At 36.2% G+C, this 23587-nt stretch overlaps 2 protein-coding genes across 2 annotated transcripts in view; both read right to left on the bottom strand.

The window, feature by feature from the left end:
- NXNL2 (nucleoredoxin like 2) overlaps positions 1–23108 on the bottom strand; it is a 37322-nt gene extending 14214 nt beyond the window's left edge. Inside the window, exon 1 of the mRNA XM_044680003.1 lies at positions 22807–23108. Coding sequence (XP_044535938.1) covers positions 22807–23108 — 302 coding nt within the window. The remainder of the gene's footprint in view (positions 1–22806) is intronic.
- Positions 1605–3080, bottom strand: LOC123231334 (guanine nucleotide exchange C9orf72-like). Its single transcript, XM_044657592.1, has one exon. The coding sequence runs from the start codon at positions 3048–3050 to the stop codon at positions 1605–1607; it is 1446 nt and encodes a 481-aa protein (XP_044513527.1). The 5' UTR covers positions 3051–3080.
- Positions 23109–23587: the final 479 nt, after the last annotated feature.

Genomic DNA, 23587 nt, shown 5'->3' with positions numbered 1-23587 from the left:
TAATCAATTATTGTACAGCTGCCAGTAGAGTCCAAAACAAGAACGGAATCAAACAATATCCAAGTTCTGCCAAAATAGTATCTATTTCTTCAGGATAAATTAGATGTACTGAATATGCAGAATATAGAAAGTATTACCAATTAGGTATGTTGACCTTCATTGTGGCCTAAGACAGTCCCTTTCAGGATATTTAAAAACTTACATTTTATTTCTTTTTCAATTAAATTGTTCCATTTTTTCTTTTAGTAACAAGTGGCATTTAGCCTCAAGAGGAAGAACAAATTACTCAATGGAGCAAGGGAATCTCTTATAATCCACTCTAAGAAAAATCTCAATAAAGGGTTTTCTAAGAATAATAATTAAAGTATCACTGGAGATCCAAACAGCAATACAATTGTGTATGATAAAACCTTTGGGTTCTGGGGTAACAAATAAAAGGTAAAGAAAATGTCAGCACCACAAAGTCAATAGTTCAATGACTCCAGTGTAAGTCACAAATTGGCAAAATTCCAAGTCCTCTAAAGCACTTATATCATCCATTTAAAGTTGTTAGTCAGAGTGTTTCTACAAAACAAAACAAACAAAAAAAGCCCAAGAAGAAGAAATACATAACAGCAAAAATACTTCTTGCTCCAGAAAAGACAATACAAGACCCTTGTGAACTTGGACTTGAAGATGTAAGCAGGTAGAAATCTCTCAGTGATCAAAAAGGTTTTTTCTAATGCATGTCGATACAACTTTTTAGAACTTCAGAACTACAGTGATTGCAAAACCAGATCAGTATAAACATAAGAAAAAGGAAAATTAAATTACTTTAGGAACATCTTATATTCTCCCTCAAATTTTTATTTTCAAGGGGAAGACAACATAAATATTTCAGTCTGGCTCTTAATAAAGAAAAATGCTTCCTTAAAAAGTTCAAGTTCCCATATTTTCTTCATAGTTCAATTAGCCTGGATAAAATGAGAAATATAGGGTAGCCCATTATCATTAGGGACCCTGAATATTATTTGGCTTTTCAATAAAGTTTAAAGACTCAGTTTTAAAGTAGCATCTAAGCATTATAGTTTTAATAACTGCGTGATTCATATTTTTATTTCTAAATTTAAATTATGTTCACCTTCCCTTTTTGTTATTCTATAAATTATTTTGGTAAACTGGTCTGATTTTCAATTGTTTAATCTACAGAATACAAAGTACAGCAATCTAACACCCTCAGGAAAAATAAAAATTTAGGAAAGGAATAACGTGTGAAAAATTAACAGAAAACCTTGAGATGAATTTAAATAAATAAAATATTTTTAGGTTCTGAAGATAGCAGCTGTTGTCAAAATTTATATATCGCCCTAACATTAAGGAATATTGTAATTGTAAACAAAAAGCAATTCTGAAAAAGTGCATGTCAAAAAGGGATCCACTTATAAATGATGTAACTGATAAAGTAATTATAAAGTATTTTATCTCATAAAGTCTGCAGTATAACTTTTAGCTGCAAATGTAGAGCAGAGTTTTGGATATATGACCCAAAGAGTGTTTTTCATAACATTAATTTTCTTTGAGCTGCACTCATGAGTATGATGAAATAAACTTAAAAGGTTACTTTTTTAAAATGTCATTAGCACATCCCGTTCTTGTACACTAGTGTAGAAAGGTCTTCCGAAGATAAAAGAATGTAGGCCTGGTTTGATTTTTTCAGCTAAACCCATTATTATGTTAAGATCGCCCTCTGCTGTTAAATCGAGATCTATCTTCAAGTTTCGAAGAGATTTAAATGGCTTTTTTCCCTTCTGCGTATCATCCTCTATGTATTTTATTAGTGTTAAGGCTTTTCTATGAAGGACAAGTAGAAACTGTGCAAGAAAAGTACTTCTCAGAGACAAACCAGGTTTCAAATGAAAGACCTGATCCAGGAAGGCTTTTACTAGTGTGTCTCTGTGTAGGACATCTTGAAAAACATTCAAATCAGGAGTAAAGCTTTCATCTGTATAGATAATTGTATCCTGAGCCACATCTTCTTCTGAAGTGGCTCTCCAAAATGTGGTCAGTTCTGATCTCATGTAACGACGCTGGTTATAGATATGTTCATGACAAGGTGGCATCTGTTTCACTGTATTAACATCCACATCTATATGTGTAGTAGGATATGGGGCATACATGACTTGTCGGAAGGGCAACACAAAACTTCCAGTTGAATCCTTGAGCAGACCTTGTACAAATAACCCGGATTCATATTTAAATGAAGACTCATTCCTACAAAGTCTGGAGCACTTTCGTTCTGAAGGAGTTAGAAAAAGACACAATGTCCTTACTATCTTATTTACTTTATCTGCATTGCTACCTACTTCTACAGAACAGCCACAGGTCTGCAGGTGGGAGCTGATGGCATTGAGAAGGAAACCTTCATGACAACTATCCCCAATGTCATCATCATTTAGTACTGTATCACTTATATTTATTTCCTCAGGAATACTATGTGATTTCATAGATGAAAGGAGTTCCATTACAGGAATAACCTCTCCAGTGAGCATTGGAATAATGCTCTGACCCTGATCTTCCATTCTCTCTGTTCCTTCTAATACAATCTTCTGGACATTCTCTTGCCTCTCCTTATGCATCCATATCCTTCCTTTCCGGATGATGTGTGTTAATCTATCAACACACACTCTATGAAGGGGAAGGTAGAAACTGAGTTCAGATTGTGGAAGTATTATTGACAGTCCATATGTACTCCTATCTCCATTCCAATTTCCATCAAAGATTAATGAAACAATAATTACTCCTTTTTCAGACAACACAAAAAACTTAACGTCTATGGCTCCACTCTCTGCATTCCGAAGAATTTCTCCATTTAGAGTATGATTAGCAAGAAATGTTATTTCTCCATCACTAAGAAGCAGTTGTTGTTTCTTGGGAGCCCAAATGTGCCTTACTCTAGGGCCAAGAATGTTGTCCCAGTATGCAAAAGTAGCTGCTAATAAATGTGAATCACCATTTAAAGCAATCTCAGTCTTGGCAACAGCTGGAGATGGTGGTGGACAGAGAGTTGACATGATTGCATCCTAACTGTCACATTATCATGATGTTCAGGTGACAACCTTCAACTTGTCCAGCCTCATGCAGCAGCGACTGGCCAAGCACAGGAAGGTATCCGCCCACCGTCCGCTCACGGACCCCATTTTATTCTCTTCGAAAGTCAGTCAACAAGCTTTATTGACAAACCCTAGTTCTCCAGGGAATACCTTACGAGTCCGGGAAGGTTTCTGGCCAGGCACAAGTCAAGAAGAAAGACAGTGTTCTTCACTCACGTTCTAATCCTTTGCAGATTCCGTCGACAGAGAGAATAGAAATGGGAAAGGGAACCTAGATACGCCATCATGCGTATGGGTGGGACCCGTAGTCTCTCTTATTTTTTTTTAATAGGGAGGAAAGAACTGGATAGAGTCTTCCCACCACTCAAAAAGAGAGAGAAGTAGAGAGAAAAAAAAAAGAGAAAAAGAGGCTAAAATGAATCATATGTAAGAAATTTTGAAAGTTACATCTTGAAATTGTTATATATTTTAAAAGAAAGGCAACCTCTATATAATGGAGATTCATGGTTTCAATCAAGTAAAATCCTCCCTTTTGCTTCTACAATTTTATTAGTTTTTTATTAAGCTCAGATTAAAAATAAAGTTAACTGAAAATTTTTTAAAAGAAAAGAAAGTTCCATAATCATCAAAATATTTATAGCAATCATTTTTGAATAGCAAAGAACTAGAACCGAAATAGATTCCCAGGATAACTTTTGAAAAACTCAAGTTTGCAACTCGTCTATTTCCTAGAGAATAGTTTTCATAAATTTCTGTAGCAAAAACAAATAAATAAAACAAACAGAAACATAGTGATCAGATTTGAACAAGAGACAAAGTCCATCACCAACTCAAATATTTTCTGTCATGTTAGGAACTTCCAGGCCTTGCATTTCACTAACATTGCCTTCAAAACCATTCACCTCTGTCTCAACAAGTATGATGAACAGAGTATGAGTCCAATGGAAGTACAAGTATGTACCTAAGAATGTGAAAGTGATGTATTTTTAATGATTTAACTTAATTCTAAATTAATTTGAGGAATTATTACCATTAGTACTGAAGCAATATATGTATGTTTTACTCTTTTCTATGTAATATTTTCTATTATTCTCCAACAGGAAGTTATCAGACTTCATTCTAACTTTGTCATTTAGTTAAAGTGATAATTCTTCTGATGGAATTTTTCCCCCACTAACCTTCAGAGAGATTATTTCTCTCCTTTCATACCAGATTAAGGAAATCCTCATCCCTGCCCAGTGTTACCTGATTTCAGGGGCTTTAGTCTATAAAGTAATCTGATTTATTCCATCTGTTACTCTCAAGGCTGTCCTGAGCCTAAAATAGGAAGGATAAATTTGCCTGAGTCACTACTTTCCACTCTTTTTCTGTTTATCCCTACCCAATTAATAATAGATTTTAAACTAGCAATAAAGATTTAGATAGTATGTTTTGGGTGTATATGTGTGTGTAACTATGCATATGCACAAACACAACACAATAGCCATTCTTTTTATATAAGGTGGCATGAGAATTTAAAAAGTTAACATAATCTGAGGGTATAGCATCCAGGTAATGAAAGCTGATCCTTCTATTGTTTCTTGACTATATCTAGAGTACTCTGTCACCTCAAGGTATCATATTTTTGGTGTCTGACAAACTTGAGCATTTCTAGAGTAAAATAATCAGAATGATGAGGAGACTTAAAAACATACCATTTCTTAATTATTTAAAAGAATTGGAAAACTGGAGAAATGAACATTGTATAGTGTGGTGGCATGTTCAAAAAGGATTAGATTTCTTCTGTTTGGCTTTAGACAGCACACCATTGGGTGGAAATTGCAGAGACATAGATTTCTCCTCAATATAAAAAAAATTTCTAACAATTAGAGCTATTCCAAAGTATAATGGACACCTTTATGAGATAATGAATTATTCATACTTTAGTTATTCAGGCAGAATTAAAGGACTATTTGTTGAAAATGCTCTGTTCTAGGAGGGATTCCTACTTAGCAATAAGTGAAACTTTCTGGCTCTAGGATTTGGTCCTTCTTTATGCCTTTCTTTTGCTTTCCACTGGGATGTTTCATCTATGCTTACTCTTCTCAGGTATGGTAGATTATTCCAAATCCTTTAAATCCTTTATTCATATGAAATCTGACTGTCTTATTTCCTATTCCACTAGGGCCTTTCTTCCACTAAATGATACTTTAATAAAATAGAAACTCCTAGGTAGAATGTAAACTTCTTAAAGATATTTTTTCTTAAATCTCTGCAGCACTGTGCCCACATAGTGTAGGCAATTAATAAATGTTTGGGGAAAACTGAATAAATACATGATAGTGACCTGATCTGATTATTCATTTCATTTTCATATATTAAAGGGATTAATGAGTTAATAGGTTAAGATAGTATCATAGGTAGGTAAGATACTAAAATAAAAATTAAAGTAGTTCTCTAGAGAAAGCCAAAGAATTACCAATATCATTTCCTAAAGGAGTGATTTTAACTGCAGGAATTTCAAGCACTATTTTTGGCTGGTAGGGAAAAGATTTGACAGTAAGCTTTGCACTTGTAAAAGAGACCTCTTATCCATGGTTGACAGAACTATTGAGTATCCATCAAAATATGCTGGTATCTTTTTTTCTTCTCTGATTTAGATTTGTTTAAAATGTGAGAAAGAGATAATAAAGTAAGTTATAAAGAGGTGATATAACATAAAAGATGTGCTAGGCTTGGACTCAGAAAGACTGGAGTTCTAATTCTGCCTCAGACCCTTACTGTTGGACCTTGGGCATGTCACTTAACTTCTTTCAGATCATATTCCCATGTATAAAAGGGGGATAAGAACACTCACCTCACAGGGTTATAATAAAAATCAAATGAAATAATTTCTACCTGTCTAAACACTTCTCAGTCTCTTTTGCCAGGATTTCATCCTGGTCTTGCCTACTGATCCTGAGTAATCCTCAAGGTTCTACCCTTTCTTCTTTCCCTTTTCTTCTATTTCACTTGGTGATCTGATCTGCTCCCATAAATTGAATTATCTCCATGTTGATGATTCTCAGAACTACTTATCCATATGATTGGGGAAGTAGACTCTAAATGATTACTCTATTGCAAATACTAATAATAATGGAAATAGATCTTGATCAATGATATATGTAAAACCCAGTTGAATTGCTCATTGGCTATGGGAGGGGGGAAAGAAGAGAGGAGGGAAAGAATATGAATCATGTAACCATGGAAAAATATTCTAAATGAATTAAATAAATAAATGAATTTAAAATTTAATAAAAAAACAAAACAAAAAACCCTACTCATCCAGCCCTAACTTCTTCCCTATCTTCTAGTCTTTACATCTGCTGAAAATATTTTGGATTAGATGTACAGAAAACAGCTTAAATTCATTACATCCAAAACCAAAATCATTATCTTCCTTGCTAAGACCTGCCTCCTTTCTTACTTCCCCAATACTGGGAAGGGAAGTCCCATCCTTTCAGTTATCCTGGCTCAAAACCTAATAAACATCCTGGACTCCTCACTCTTTCTCACCCTGCTATACCTGGTCTGTTGTCAAGTCCTATTGATTCTAGTTTCACGAAATCACTTATATATGTACCCTCCCCTCCTACAACCCTATTATAGGCCTTTATCAACTCATACCTGGAGTACTACTGCAATACCTTGCTAGATGGTTTCTCTGCCTATTCCAGTTGTAAGAAATCAAGAAATCTCTGGACCATCATCCTGAGATGAAGATCCAGACTTTAATTGTAGAAATTAAAGCTGGAGGTCTCACCACACCCAGTCTATGGCAAAGACCCCATTCAGATGTACAATAGTCTGTTTTATAGGCTTTTGACAGTCAATAAATCAAATGTATAGAATATGCTACTAAAAAGGAAATATTTACTAAGAGAGTTAATAATTTCCAATACAAGATTTAAAACAGCAGCCCCCATTTGCTCTTATCCTTCTGGTGATTTAGCACCAATTAAGACTTCTTGTTTAGACATCAGAAAGATTTACAAATATCAGGGCCTCTGCTAACTGTCTCAATCTCTAGAGTGTATGGTTCATGTTATGACATAAGCGCCATTCAAAATTGCAGTTTGAAAGTAACAATAATAGAAAATATGAGAATGAATCTGATCAGGATACAATTTTCAATCATCTCTAATTGATAGTACAAATAGACTAACATAATCAGACAATTCACTCTTAAAGATAAACCAAAGGTACCTCTCTGAGCCATAAACTCTGAGGAACCTATAGTGAATATAAACCCTTCACAAATACCATCTTATAATAAATTCCCAATTTCTACTACTGATTCAATGACTGTTTCTGTTATCTTTACCAGGAATCAGTATTCATTCAAGCTGTGAACTTAACATTCTAAAGTAAATAACGGAAACTCTTAATTTTATTGGTAGCTATAATATTCTAATAATCTATACTATACCTATCTTTTCTACTACTATGATTAATATTACATTGTTATAGTTGATATCTTACACTTTCTAAAATCATAGCTGCAATTACCTACGTAAATATGTGATTTCTTGTTTTATAATCACTGATGTAAAAATAATAAAGGCAATTTCCTTTTCACAGTGGAAGTAAAAATAAAGGAAAAAGAAAAAAAGAAAACGTAATACCTTACCACAATAATTAGTTCATTTAAAGCCTGGGGACAATATATTGCCCTCTAAGGTCCAATTTTTTTTCCTCTTTGATTTAAGAAGATTAATTTAAGATAAAAAATTCTGAGTTCAGTAACTATCACTCTGAGTCCCCAGTTGGGAAAAATTCAAACATCAAGGCTTCTCTTACCTTAATTTTATTTCTATCTATAGTTAGTTCCTGACCTCTATATAATTGAGGCAAAATTCAGTTCACTGGAAACATTTAGGTAATGAAATAGCATCCATGGAAAGATGGCTTTAGGTGAAGTTGAGGAAAATGACAACCTTTTCTTGGGATTTTCCCTCATCCAGGATTCTCTTCCTCAGAGTCAAGGATTCTCTGTAGTATCTCTCTTCTTTGCCATAGCTCAGTCTACCCTTTGTTCCATGTTTACTCTAATCTCTCAAATCCATACATTCAGAATCTCCATAAGAAAAAAAAATCAGAGAGGGTATGGGGTATGGTAGATTGTCATCACTTCCTCTTCTATCTTAGAGTAAATACTAAGTATTGGTTCCAAGGCAGAAGAGCAGAAAGGGCTAGGCAATGGGAGTTCAAGTGACTTGCTCAGGGTCACACAATGAAAAGGAAATTGCCTTTATTATTTTTATATTAGTGATATAGAACAAGGAATCACATATAATCCTTTAGGTAGATAACTGCAGTTAGGATGGAAGAAAGAGTTGGACATAAAAGATATCAATTATGATAATGTAATGTTAACCAAAGTAAAGTAGAAAAGATAGATATAGTGTGGGATATTAGAATATTATAGCTACCAATAAAATTGAGTTTCTGTTATCAACTTTAGAGTGTAAAATGCACAGCTTAACTGAATCCTAATTCCTGATAAAGATAACAGAAACAATCATTGAATCAGTAGTAGAAATTAGAAACTTATTACAAGGACAAGATGGTGTTTGCTTTTGTGAAGGATTTATTTTCAATATAGGTTCCTCAAGAGTTTATGGCTCAGAGAGTTACCTTTGGTTTATCTTTAAGAGTGAGTTGTCTAATTATGTTAGTCTATTTGTACGTACTCTCAATTAGAGATGCCTGAAAATTATAACCTAATCAGATTCGTTCCCATATTTTCTGTTATTGTTACTTTCAAACTGCAATTATGAATGGTACTTGTGTCATACCATGAACCATGCACTCTAAAAGACTGATACATTTAACAGACACCCTGATCTTTGTAAATCTTTCTGATGTCCAAACAATTCTTAATTGGTGCTAAATCAGCAGAAGGATAAAAGCAAATAGGGGCTTCCTGTTTTAAATCTTGTATTGGAACTATTAACTCTCTTAGTAACTATTTCCTAAACTTTAGTAACATATTCTATACATTTGACATATTTAATCACTTATGTTAATTAACTGTTAAAAGTCTATAAAAAAAACTGTGAACATCCAAGAGATGTCTTTGCCACAGGATGAATGTGGTGAGACCTCAAAATCTATTTCACCCACAAATAAAAGGTGAATATTTTCAGCCCAGAATGATGGCTCAGAGACTTCTTTATTTCTTACAATAGCTAAGAAATGTCTGCATCCAGATTTGAACCCAGATACTCCATCTATAAGCCCAGCTCTCTATCCACTGAATCACCTAGATGCCCCCTTACATAGTTCTTTTCCATAATTCTAGGATCAGGAACAATGAGAAAAGATTTTAAAATGAAGGAGTAAGCAGACATAAAGAAGAAACAAAATTATTGTTATTTGAATATTATGTAGTATACTTAGAGAACTAGAGACAAAATACTAATTAAAATAAATAACAGTAATGTATCAATGAACTCATAAAAAGCATCAGTCTCTCTTTATATAATGAACAGACTCCAAAAGGATATAGAAAAGGAAACTACAAAAGGTACCACATAACTAGAAGTTGAACTCTAAGATAATATTTAGAATTTATATTAATACAATTATGAAACATTCTTTATAGAAATAAAGATAATTATTTGGAGAAATATTAATTACATACATGGTAGCATTGTGCAAACATAAAAATCATGATACTAAAATTATGTTATAGATTTAGTTCCATATCAAACTATCATAGGGTGACTTTATAGAACTAAAAAACAAAAACAAAACACTCTGAAATAGTAAATTAGGATCTGATAAACTCAAGTAGAGCAACTACTGAGACAGGATTTCCCTTTTTGAAAAAAAAAAAAAAAGGTTTCTCATATAATGAATACTATTGGTTTTATACTAATAATTGTCGTAATAACATTAATAGCAAAGTTCCACGGAAAACTATATTTTAAGAGGAGTTAAATTTAGACCAGTATTTTTTACATATAGTACAGAAGCTCCAAATTGATACATAGTTCATACCATAAAAGAAAAAAAATAGAGGAGCTATCTTTCATAACTGGTTAGATAAAGAACTACTAACTAAATAAGAGGTAGAGGTGTTCATTGAAGTGACTAGGTAGTGAAGTTGTTAGAGTATTAGACTTAGGGAGTAAAAGATCTAAGTTTGAAATCTGCTTCAAATACTACCTGTGGGATCAAGGCAAGTCACAACTTCTTTCTGCCTCAGTATCCTCATTTGTAAAATGTGCATAATAAATAGCATCTCTCTAATATAGTTATTGTGAGCATCAAATGAGAAATATGTAGAGCACTTCATAAACCATGAAATGCTATATAAATGTTAATTATTATTGTATTCAATTAAATTCATCAATTACTTACTATATGCCAGGAACTGTGGTAAGAACTGGGAATATGAGAGGCAAAAAATATTCCCTAACCTCAAGGAATTTACAATCTAATAGGGGAAATGATAGAAACAAATACAGGATAAATAGGAAATAATTAAGAGAGAAAGGTTATAGAGTTAAGAGTTAGCTGGGGGGGCAGCTGGGTAGCTCAGTGGATTGAGAGCCAGGCCTAGAGATGGGAGGTCCTAGGTTCAAATCCAGCCTCAGACGCTTCCCAGCTGTGTGACCCTGGGCAAGTCACTTGACCCCCATTGCCTACCCTTACCACTCTTCCACCTATAAGTCAATACACAGAAGTTAAGGGTTTAAAAAAAAAAAAAAGAGTTAGTTGGGCAAGGTTTCCTGTAGAAGACAGTATTTTAGTTGAGACTTTGCAGGAAGCCAGGGAGGTCAACAGTCAGAGCAGAGGAGGGAGAGTGTTCCAGTCATTGAGGAAGACAGAAAATACCCAGAGCTGAAAGATGTAATGTCTTATTCTTGAAATAGCCAGGAGTCCAGTGCCACTGAATTGAAGAGTATATGTTGTGGAGTAAGAAGTAAGAAAATTGGAAAGCTGAAGGAGCTAGATTATGAAGGGCTTTTAAATACCAAGAAGAAAATTTTATATTTGCTCCTGGAGGCAAAAAGAACGAGGTGGGGTGGGGAGAGGGTGTGACATGATCAGATCTGTGTTTTAGGAAAATCACTTTAGTGAGTAAACTGAGAACAGACTGGAGTGGGGAAATATGAAGCAGGCAGATTCATAGGTAATCTACTGCAAGGAACCAGATGTGTAGTGATGAGGGTTTGCATTAGAGTGGTAGCAAAGCCAAAGGAAAGAAGAAGGGATATTCAAGAGGTGTTGCTAAGGTGTAATCAGCAGGCCTTGGCAACATCTTGAATATGAGGAATATGGAGAGATAGTGAGGACACTAGGATGACTGTTTAGTTTTAAGTTTGAGGAACTTGGAGGATGGTGTTGCCCTGGGCAGTGATAAGGAAGATAGGAGGAGGAAAGGGTTATCTACTTTTTTGTTTTATTTTATTTTGCATAAGATCTAGACATCCAATTTGAAATGTCTGAAAGAGATTGAGACCGGAAAGGTAGATTTTAGAATTATCAGCATGTAGTAATTAAATTTCTGGGAGTTGATAAGATCACCTAGTGAAGTAGTATCCAGAGAGAAGAGAAGAGGACTCAGGACATAACCTTGAAGGACACCTATGGCAAGAAGGCATGATTTAGAAGAGGATCTTTCAAAGGAGATAGAGATGGAGTAGTCAGAAAGGAAGGAGGAAAACCAGGAGAGAGCAGGGTTCTTGAAAAGCTAGGGAGAAGACAAGACATCAGTACAGAGCAGGGGTTGGCAATGTATGGTTCTCGAGTCATATCTGGCTCTTTCAAGGGCCAGATATGGATTTTTCTGCAGGAGCCATAAAGTCAATTTTTTTTCAGGTGCTGTTACAGGAGCGTGCATTGTGAGCACTGTATGGCTCTCACAAAATCACATTTTAAAAAATGTGGCATTTATGGCTCTCATAGCCAAAAAGGTTGCCGACCCCTGGTGCAGAGAGTGATCAACTATGTCAAAGTCTTCAAAGAGGTCAAGGAGAATAAGGACTGAGAAAAGGCCATTGGATTTGGCAATTAGGAGATAATTTAGGTGGAAAGATAAAATCAGAAGCCTTTTGTAAAGGGTTAAGAAGAGAGTGAGAGAAGAGAAAGTGGAGAATTGTATTGTAGAGAATCTTTTGGGGGTGTTTAGCCACAAAGAGAAGAAGAGAAGTAGGGCAATAATTTGTAGGGACTGAAAGATCAAATGAAAGTTTGGAGATCTGGGTATATTTGTAGGCAGTATGAAAAGCACTAGTAGAGGGAAGATATTGAAATTAAATGAGAGAGTGAGGATGAAGGGAGTGGGGAGGATCTGTTGGAGGAGATGGGATAGACTGGGATCACTTGGATAGGTAGAAGGGTTAGCTTTAATAAGGAGAAGTCCACTTTACCATGTGAAAAAATAAAGTAACAGTAAAGAGATTGGCAGCAGACATTGATAGAAGACGGGGAAGTGGGGAAAAGAGAGTTCCTCATAGAAGATAAAATGGAATCAATTATGAAAAAATGGAATTTTTTGCAGACAATGAAATTAGAATTCTAAGAATTAATAATTAACTGGGAAAATAACTTGTAGCAAATTTTCCTGGTAAAAGTTTCATATCCAAAAGAGAGATTTGATAGAAATATATAAAAATAAAAATCAGTCCCTAGAAAGAACCTGTCAAAGGACATGAATAGGCAGTTTTTAATTGAAGAAATTCAAGCTATGAGTAACTACATGAGAAAATGTTCCAAATCACTAATGCTTAAAAAAATGTAAATAAAAACAACTCTGAGGATGTATCTTACATTCATCGTATTGGTAAAGATAACAAAAAGAGGAAAATGATCATTGTTGGAGGGACCTCAGAGAACAAGCACCTTGATGTTTATTGGTAGAAAGATACATTTGTCCAACCATTTGGAAAATCAATTTGGAACTACTGTATTCTCTAAAAATCACTAAAGTAAAGTTTATATAGTGGTTACTACCAATAATACTACTACTAGATCTGCATCTCAAAGAGATTTAAAAAAAAGAACCTATGTTCTTTTATGTACAAAAATATTTATAGCCACTCTTTTTGAGGTAGCAAAGACCTGGAAATTGAGGGGATGTCCATCAAATTGGGAATGGCTGGGGGCAGCTGGGTAGCTCAGTGGAGTGAGAGTCGGGCCTAGAGACAGGAGGTCCTAGGTTCAAACTTGGCCTCAGCCACTTCCCAGCTGTGTGACCCTGGGCAAATCACTTGACCCCCATTGCCCACCCTTACCACTCTTCCACCTATGAGACAATACACCGAGGTACAAGGGTTTAAAAAAAAAATGATAAAAAAAAAATTGGGAATGGCTGATCAAGTTGTGATATATGATAGTGACAGAATACTATTATGCTATAAGAAAGGATGAACAAGATGCTCTCAGAAAAATCTGGACTGATTTACACTTAACTGATACAAAGTGAGCATTATATATAATCCAAGAGAATATTATACATAGTAACAGCAATACTCTATAATGATCAACTGTGAATGACAACTATTCTCGGTAATACAGTGATCTAGGATTTATGATGAAAAATCTCCAGAGAATGAACTGATGGTGTCTGACTGCAGATTAAAGCCTACTTTTGTTATTACTTTCTTTATTTTTCTTGTTTTTTTTTTCTGTTTTCTTTCACAATCTGGCAAATATGGGAAATACATTTTGCATGACTGCATATGTATAACCTATATAAAATTGCCTTCTGAATGAAGGAGGAGGGCAGGGAGGGAGGAAGGGAATTTAGAACTCAAATTTTTAAAAAATGAATCTAAAAAGTATTTTATGTGTAATTGGAAAAAATAATATTTTAAAAAAGAATAAAGTTTTGCCATGAAACACTGAACACCCATTGTGATGAAAATCTATAAATTCGTTAATAGACTCAGTCAGTGACTTCAGCAGCATTGAGTAGCTCTCCCTTTTTCTCCTTTCTCACTGTCACACTCTCATTATCACCCAAATGGACTTCTACAAGAGCCACTTCTTGTATTTTTACAGCTCTCTTTTATGCCTCCAAGTCATAATTCATGTAAATTCTCAGACTAGTGCTCCTTATGTATAAATATTGCCATACCACTCCCCTACATAAAGATCTCTAGTGGCTCCTCATTATGTATATAAAGGAAAATTCAACTCCTCGGCTTTTTTTCTGTCCTTTTGCACAAGTTAGTCTGAATATAACTGTGAGATCTCTTTATCATCTCTGATAATCTGATAAGGACAGTTTAGTTGATAAGGAAATAATGGGACACCCAGATCTTTTACCTCATGCTTCCAGCTCTGTCTCCAGGAGCATGAAGTTTATTATATATGTTTCAAGACTCATTTCACACAAAAGAACCCCCCCCCCCGAAACTTTGCAGATGCACAGAAATTACAAACTATGTCATACCAAAACACAAAAAGTCTCATTGGCTTCAGAACAGACCAAGGCCAAGGCTGAATTTTGACTGGATTCTTATCAGAAAGCCAAGTTGGGGAGTATTCCTCCCAGGGTCAAATTGCCCCTGCTAAGGTTTTGGCCTTGGCTATATCAGGCAGCTGCATTCCTGGTCAAAGGGGAATAGTGTTAACCCTTTAAATCAGGTTTGCTAGGAACTTAAAGCTTTTCAATAAGGCCACAATACTTTTCAACAAGAAATCACAAGGATCACAAAAGGGGTCAAAAGAGGAGTCTCAGATTTTTATCTATTCTCTTATTGGCTTCCCACGTGTAACTTTCTAGTCTATCCTCTCCACACATTCTCTGCTCCAAACTAAGTATGCACTATACCCATACACCTCAGTGCATTTGCTCAAGCTGTTAGTCCCTTTTCTTCCTTGGTCTATTGAATACATTTTTTTGAGTTAAATTCCTCACTGAAGTCATGAAACCTTTCTTGACCCCTGTCCTCTGAATCTGAAGTAACAAGAAAAGGTAATGCTTATTAACATGTGTTATTAAGGATTTCAAAGCACTTTAGATTCATTATCTCATTTGATCTTTAAATAAGCTCCTCAAACTTCACATTGTACTTTGTTTTTGTACATCTCTACATTACTTATTATGTAATAGTCAGCTCATACCAGCTCCTGGAAGGTGATGGTTAATTCTCAGTGTAAGCATTTACATCTTGGAAATCAGCAAACAATACAAATCAGGACTCAATTTATTGTTTTGTTGATTTTCTATCTTTTTTAAAATGATGGAGAAAATGGCAATAAAGCAGATTAAACTTAAAAGTGTGTCCTGCATTTTTAGAGGCCTGATTCATACACATTTGCTAACACACGCCTGATTATGCCTTGATGGGTTGGTATCTCATCTCTTTCCTAGATGCTAAACTCCAGGAGGTCAAGAATTATATCTTATTTGAAATTTTAATTTGTATAAGTAGACACTTAACAAATATTTATTGCTGGAGACTGTTTTTTAACTCTAGGGTCCTAGGACAAATCTCAGATCATACTGGCAACCTATCGTTGGAATCATATAACTTTAAAATAAAAGTTTCCCATCACTGGGGAATGAGAAGCAGCCACAATCATGGTGTAATCTTCACCATTCCTTTAAGGCAGAAATATCAATGTAGAAACAAAACCATGGTAACAACTATATATACAGCAAAGGAAAACAAAATTTCAAATTGATTATATCCAAAAAATATCCCATTCTGCCACTGAAACCATCCTTTTCATTCTTTCTTATGGACAATAACATTATATATGTTATCATTTACTTAGCCATTCCATAATTGACAAGTATTCTCCCCTCTCCTGTCAATTTCCAGTTCTTTGGTATAACAAAATCCCAACACCAAATGCTACATTTTTTAATACACAAGTCCTTCAACTCTAACTTTTCTAAAATTCTGTTTAGGTTTCTAACTTAGTTCTTGTTTAAATTTCATTACATTAATCTAGTTCTGAATGGGATTAATTGGGTTTTACTTTCTTCCCCTCCTGAAATCATCGAATGTGTATTATTTATTAATATTCTTTTTGGCAGTTTGAAGTATTTTTAATTTGACCCAGAAGCTCTGGATTTTGACTATGATGTTCCTGGGAAGTTCCATTTTAGGTCTGCTTTTGGATGACCAATGGATTTTTTTTTCTTTGTTAATCAGTTGATAAACATTTATTTATGCCTACTATTTGCCAGGTTCTCTGCTAAGTACTAGAGATACAAAGAAAGCAAAACAGACTGTCCATGTATAATCTAATGTGGGAGAGAATATGCTAACAAATATGTACAAAAAAGCAATTTGCAAGATAAACAGGAAAGAATCAACAGCAGAAAGGTAGTAGAATGAATGGCTTCCTATAGAAGTCATCCAAAAGCAGACCTAAAATGGAACTTCCCAGGAGCATCATAGGCAAAATCCAGAGCTTCTGGGTCAAATTAAAAATACTTCAAACTGCCAAAAAGAATATTAATAAGTAATACACATTCACCGATTTCAGGAGGGGAAGAAAGTTTTCAGCTGGGAATCAAAAGAAGCCAGACAAGCCAGAAGGCAGAGATGAAGAGGGAGAACATTCCAAAAAAATACCAAGAATACAGCTAGGTGTCTCAGTGGACTGAGAGCCTCACCTAGAGATGTGAGGTCCTTGGTTAAAATCTGGCTTTGAACACTTCTAGCTGTGTGATCCTGGGCAAATCACTTAACCCCCCGTGCCTAGCCCTTACAACCCTTCTGCCTTGGAATCAATATATAGTATCAATTCTAAGATGGAATATAAGGGTTTAAAAAAAAAAAAAGAAAAGGAAAATTCAGACTCAAGAAATTAAGTGTCTTGTTCATGTTACAGCTATGAAGCCAGTGTCACTAGAATACAAAGTATATGGTAGAGAACTAGAGTCCTAAGGTACAAGAAGACCGGAAGAATGGGAGGACATCCAGCTATGAAGGGCTTTGAAAGACAGAAGATTCTGTATCTTATCCTGAAAGCAAGAAAGAGTCACTGGCATTTACTGAGTAAGGAAGTGGTTAGATCTGCACTTTAGGAAAATCATCTTAGTGGCTGAAAGAAGGATGGACAGGAGTAGGGAGAGACATGAAGTAGGCAAAACTACTAGGAATCTATTGCAATAGTCCAGGCCTGAGGTGAAGCAGGCCTGTACCTTAGGGGTGGCAGTGTCAGAGGAGAAAAGATGGCATATTCAAGAGATAACGCAAAAGTGAAATCAACAGGTCTTAGCAATTAAAAAAAAATTGAATATGGGGTGGGAAGGATAGGAGAAATAGGGGTTTTGAGATCTTGCCTTCTATAGTCATTCTTTGGACTAGACAGGTTTATTGATGATTTCTGGTAATAGAATATCTTGTTTTTTGTTTTTTTTTAGGTCAGATAGATTCTTAGATTACTTCTTATTGATCTATTTTGCAGGTTAGTTATTTTTTTAACATCTATGCTTTATCTTTTCCTAGTTTTGAAAGTTTTAGTCGTTGATTTTTGTTTTAATATACCTTGTTGTCTGGTAGAATTGTTGCTTTCTATTTGGCCATTTCTCATTTCTAGGGAGTTCAGTTTTTGAGTAAGGTAACATTTTCTATTCTAAGTTATTAATTTTCCTTGTCTTTCTTTCCTATCCTAGCTATCGTTTCTTCTAACATTAAAATTTGTGTCTCTTATTTTATTTTTCCCAATTACTTCTGAGGTTATCTGTCCATTTTTTATGGACTTACTTTTTTCTTGCGGCTTCTCTCAGTCCAATGTACTTCTTTTTTGTAACTAGCATTTTCTTCTGTTTACTTCAATCTCCAACTTCAATTTCTGTATTGGGGCTTTGTATTCAGGTCAGACTCTGCTCCCTCTTGTACTTTGGATGATGTGGACATGTTCTGTTTAAACCTAATCCTAGACAGAGGGGCTACCATTAAGTGCCCATCCTCCACTTCAGCAGTCCTCCTGCAAGACCATGTGAGTGATTCATTTTCTCCTTCTGTGGCTCAATCATGGTCTTCCTAGGCACAAAGGTTTCTGGGCACTGAGATTGCACTATCTCTTCCTCTGGGTTAGATCAGTTGACTGGGATCTAGAATGGGCAAGAATTGCCTAGATGTTGGGTTAGACACAGACTGTTTGGGCACTGCTCCTGTCCTCTCTTCTGCAGTAGTTCAGAAAGTGAGATGTCTCAGCCCTTAGACAGAGGCTAGTCTCTTTATGTCTCCTTTAGAGGCATAGCTGTGGACAGCCCAACCTGGGTCCTGAGCCCTTTCTCCTGAAGTGACTGGGGTATGATCTGTATGGTTGCTAGTTTTCCCCTGTCTCTTGCTCTGGTTTGCAGTGCTTGAACTCTTCCTTCTACCGGGCTTATAGCTGTCTCTTTTTTTGTTTTACTCATCAGTATTTATCCTGAGGCATTTTGAAAGACTTACTGGCATGCTTGTAGGGATCTATCTATTCACTACCATCTTCCCACTATCTAGATCAGGGGTTGGCAACATATGGTTCTGGAGCCATATCTGGCTCTTTTGAGGGCCAGATATGGCTCTTTCTGCAGGAGCCATAAAGTCAATTTTTTTTCAGGCGCTGTTACAGGAGCGCGTACTGTGAGCACTGTATGGCTTTCACGAAATTACATTTTAAAAAATGTGGCCTTTATGGCTCTCCCAGCCAAAAGGTTGCCGACCCCTGATCTAGATGGTTAGAGATTTAAGGGGAAATGAAAGATTCAAGAAAATCAAGGTGTAAGAACTGAATTGATGAATTCCCTAATCTCAGTGGTATGAAGTATATATTGCATAAATATTTGGAAGTAGGCAAAACAACAGAAGATGCATCCCTACTAAATCTATAGGTGAATAATGCCAAGAAAGCAATTTCTATAATATCTCAGTAGAAATTGGGGGTGTGGAATGGAAGTATTCGAGGAGAAGGGATGTGACATTGGGATTAAGGGAGTAGATTTTGCCCCAGAGAAGGGTATGGGGTGCTACTAAAGGGCAGTTTCCTGGAGAAAATTTGGGACATTAGGATCTTGAGATGGGAGGATTTGATCATTGGGAGGCTAAGTTATCTGAGAGTGTTGTGCCATCCCATTTCCTAGGAGCAGCCAACACCTAGAATAGTGAGGTGAATAAAGGCAGAGAGAGAGAGAGTATTGAATGAACTTTGGAATGGGGGCTAATAAAGTTAAAGGTAGGGAATAGAATTTGGCCTCACAATTAGAGACACTGGGTCACTCCTAATCAACAACATTGTTCCCTCATGAATTGTTATTTCTAAGTGAAGCATATCAGAAATAGCAGAAAATAAGGAAGTATAGGACATGATATACAAAGGCAATTGCATGGCAGTTTGAGACAAGAGGGAGTTCAGACTAGGTACTTCAAACGTTTTCCCTTCATGAGGAACACAAGAGTGAAGAGGAGTTGGATTCATGAACCAAGAATCAGAAGAAAGAGAAATAATAATAATGATCATGATGGCATTTATATAATGACTACTGTGTACCGGGAACTTTACAAACATTAATTATCTCATCTGTCACAGCAACTGTGCAAGGTAGAGTTTTTTTTTTTTATAGTTGGGGAAACTGAGGTAAACAAAAGTTCAGTGACTTGCTCAAGGTCTCCTAGTTACTAAATGTGTGAAGTCACATTTGAAATCAGATCTTCTTGACAGGAACACAGAAAAGAAAAAAGTCATAGGAAAGAGTATAGTAAAATGAAGTTACCAAAATGTAAAGTTGGAAGTGTCAAAATGTGTTTTTGGGGAGAACATAACTGATTCAATTTTGTGCTCTTTTTATTGTTATATTTCTTTTTCTGTGTGACAATTGTGTAAATAGAATTAACTCTAGCCATTCATAGTAAAAAATCTACTCATCCTAGCCGTAGAAATGATGTAATTCCTCACCTTTCTTAGTGGGGAAGTTTGACGAGTTACCCACACGTGACAATAAGTAACAAATTAAGAACAAGGGACTGCCCCTTGGGCAGTCCAAATCAATGTAGAGACTGCCGTTTGTCCACTTGAATTAGAGGTAAACCCACAGGAAGTGACGAAAGACACTATCTCTTTAAGTAAGTTGGTTACTTCCTGTGGAGGCAGTTCCCGCCCTGAACTTGGTGCTGACAGACCTCTCCTGAGACCACAGACAGCTTCTACTCTGTATTGTCACGTGGGTAAGTTAGGCTGACTTCCTTGGCCTACCTACGCCGCTTCCAAACTCTGCCTTAAGCAGGGTTGCTGGGCCTTGTGGCTTGCAGCTTCATTTATTTAGCCTTTTAACCTTCTCTCTCGTCCAGGCCTGACCAGGCCATGACTAGCCTCTCCCTTTCTCTTTATTTCTATACTTTTACCTTCCTAGTTGTAAATAAACTTGCCTAAATCCAATGCTGACTTGGGTCTGATTTAATTACGGAATCAATCTGAACTGTTGATTCCTGGTGGCCACGTTTTAAATATATATCTATAAAATACCTAAATTTCCCTCTTACACAATGAATGTATTGAATGTCTCCTTCAGTATCTCTTTTCCCCCAGTCACTTTTTGTGGTACAGTTGTTTTTAGTGGTGTCCAGCTCTTTGTGACCTTGTTTGGGGTTTTTTTGACAAAGATACTGGAATGGCTTGCCATTTCCTTATCCGTTTTATTGATGAGGAAATTGAAGCAAACAGGTTTGAATGTCCAAGGTCACACAGGTAATCCAGATTTGAACTCAGAAAGACAATGAGTCTTCCTGATTCCAGGCTTGGCATTTTATCCTTTGTGCCACCTAGCTGCGGCAATCACCTTTACAGTTACAAAAGATAATTATATATAATGTTAAATAGTTCCCAGGAACAAATCCACTTTTCTTATCCTTTTTAATCAAGCATATATTAGGAGCTTAACAGGCCTTATTGTTCCTTCATCTGGTATAAAAAGCTATGCTAAAAGCATTTGTAACAACTTAAGTATCTTTTCTTTTTTACTAAAAATGAATCTTTTCCTTTATCTACCTTGATGTCCTATCTGATTTCACCCAAAGCTGCTTTGTAAACCTGCCCTTCCTGATCCTAACCAAACTGGTCATGTAGTACAGGAGAAGAAACCATAAACATATTTTTATGTCATACATTGTGAGACATGCAAGTCCATCACCTATTGTGTATCATACTCTTGAGTGGATAAACTACAAGTGTACCTGTGCCAGTTTACAAGGTTCTGGAAAATTCTTGCTACAAAATGGTGGTAAAGAAGAAAGTTTTAGAACTAAATGCTTAAGTGCACAGGGAAAGAAAATGAAAAAAGAAAGGGAGAAACATAAATATAAGAGAAACTAACAATTTATGTAATTCCACCTACCTAATTGTGTCGGGTACATTAAAAAAATAGCAAAAGTCCTACTTTGATGCATCAAAGTAACCTAGGTTTCTCAAACTTTTGGTCCACTGAGAACAAATTTTGGTAGGTTTAATCAAGCAGGAAAGGCTTTAAGTGCAGACTTGGTTTATAAGCTAAATCTCTGTTCCCCAAGTACCACCCTAAAAGATAGCCACCATATAGTGAATTTTTTCAGCTACACAATTTCAATAATCATTTAACGAGCCAAAGAAGGTTTGTAATTTGAAATAAAGCTCTTCCTTGAAAATAAATTTAACAAATACTCACTAAAAAGTACTCCAAATCATCCACTTTCTAGTCTATCTTCTTCCTGTTACACAGCATCACAAACTTACTGCAAAAATCACAGACTACAGGTATAGTAAAAGCAGTGCAACATAAATATCCTAGTGAGTAAATCAAATTGGAAAAAGAAATGGTACTACAAACAATCTTCTACATTTACTGGGTTAAGGGATTTTAACAGTATTTTCCCAAATTTTTCTGATATCAAGGTTATTGCCATTTTGATAGTTTTTTCAAATATGTGTGGAGATGAATGTGATTCTCGGTTTTCCTTGGATCACAGAGTTCATAGCTTTAGAAGTAAAAAAACTTAGAGGAATCTCATTTTACAGATAAGGAGACCGAGAGGTTAACTAACTAAAGTCCTGTAGCTTGTGTCTATAATGGGATATAAACCCAAATATTCCCGATTCTATCCTGCACACTACTGCAGCACCATATTGCCTTTCCAAAGGAAAAATCTTAAGTTTCATTAAAAAAACAAAAACAAAAAACAAGCTATACATCTAACCGAAGATCGTTAATCATCAAGAAACAAATCATTTATTCTGGGCAGATTTCATATGACAAATTTTCTGATATATTTGACTGGTGATGTTTATTACATTACAATAAATATCTACCTATTCCATATTCAAAGTATTCACAATCCAGCCATCCCAGCTTCAGTTTCAGCTATTGTGCTGGTGTTCATTTGCTTTTCTTTCACGCTGCTTAGAAGACTAAGTCAAGAAAGTGGAAGATAATACTGGATAGTGTCCAATAAGAGTTCTAACACGTAATTGTGAACAGACTTAAAAGAACTGACAAGTACTCTTCCCCCCACCCCATGCACTCCTTTTTACAGGTATGTAAGGGAGAAGTTTAAGAAAAGCAACTGAGCTAACCACTTAAATAGGAAAATAATATGTACTCGAAAAAAGAATCAGCTAGGATAGGGGTATCATGGTTCTAAATTATTCGATTTTTATGGGAAAGGAAGGATTACATAAATAGGATTACAAAGCGATCTCTTTCTTGTGGAGTTGGGAGCCCTCCTCCCCACCCCCCCAATCCCTTTTCCCTTCCCCTACTCACTGCTTGAAAGGGTCGTGAAAAGGTAGGGCCAACCACTCCCCGTGCATATCGTGCATATAATCTACCATCTCCTCCGGGGTTCGGTCGGAGGAGATGAAGACTATTTCGAAGGGGGCAGGCGGATGGGTCTCTTCCACCAGTTCAGTATAGAAGTCACAGAGGAGCGGGGTGAAGTCCCTGCAAGGGGAGCACCAGCCTGCGGAGAAGTACAATCCCACCACCTTATTCTGCAGCACTTCCTCGGGCTCTACGGTGTCTCCATCCTTGTTGACGAGGATCCGCCCGCTAAACACGTCGGCCATCCTCACTCTCGCACCGCGTTCTTTCTGCTACTGCTCTCTCTGCCTAGGGGAGCCAGAGAATGCGCTAGGGATGTTTCTCCTTTCTCCTGGGAGACTAAATGCTGAGGCAAAAACGTTGCTGAGTGATGAGAAGAGAAGCCCAGCTAAAGAGGGAGTGCGTGTGTGCTTTCCTCCAGTCCCACAACTAAACAGATCTTGCTCCAGGAAGTTAAGCTCCAAGATCTTGCTGTGTCACTTTAGGAGTGGATAATTTTCTTGGCTCCTAAACTTTCCTTCACGCCCACACACCGCTAATTACCTCCTCATCCACCCCATCCACACTTTTAAATAATGAGATTGGTTAGCTCTCACCCCCTTTGCTAAAGGACTCCCTCGCTCCTCGGTTCCCAAGTCCAGCAAAAACTTAACAGTTGTCCAGTAAACACTGAAAAATCCAGCCCAGACAGCTACTGTCCTTATGAGAGTGGGTGGGCATCACT

This window comes from Gracilinanus agilis, chromosome 1 (genome assembly GCF_016433145.1).
Source record: "Gracilinanus agilis isolate LMUSP501 chromosome 1, AgileGrace, whole genome shotgun sequence".
Taxonomy (NCBI): Eukaryota; Metazoa; Chordata; class Mammalia; order Didelphimorphia; family Didelphidae; genus Gracilinanus; species Gracilinanus agilis.
This window is presented reverse-complemented; position numbering and strand designations above follow the sequence as displayed.

Coding starts and splice junctions, on each gene's coding strand:
- LOC123231334 (XM_044657592.1), bottom strand. CDS start 3,050: ATGTCAACTCTCTGTCCACCACCATCTCCAGCTGTTGCCAAGACTGAG.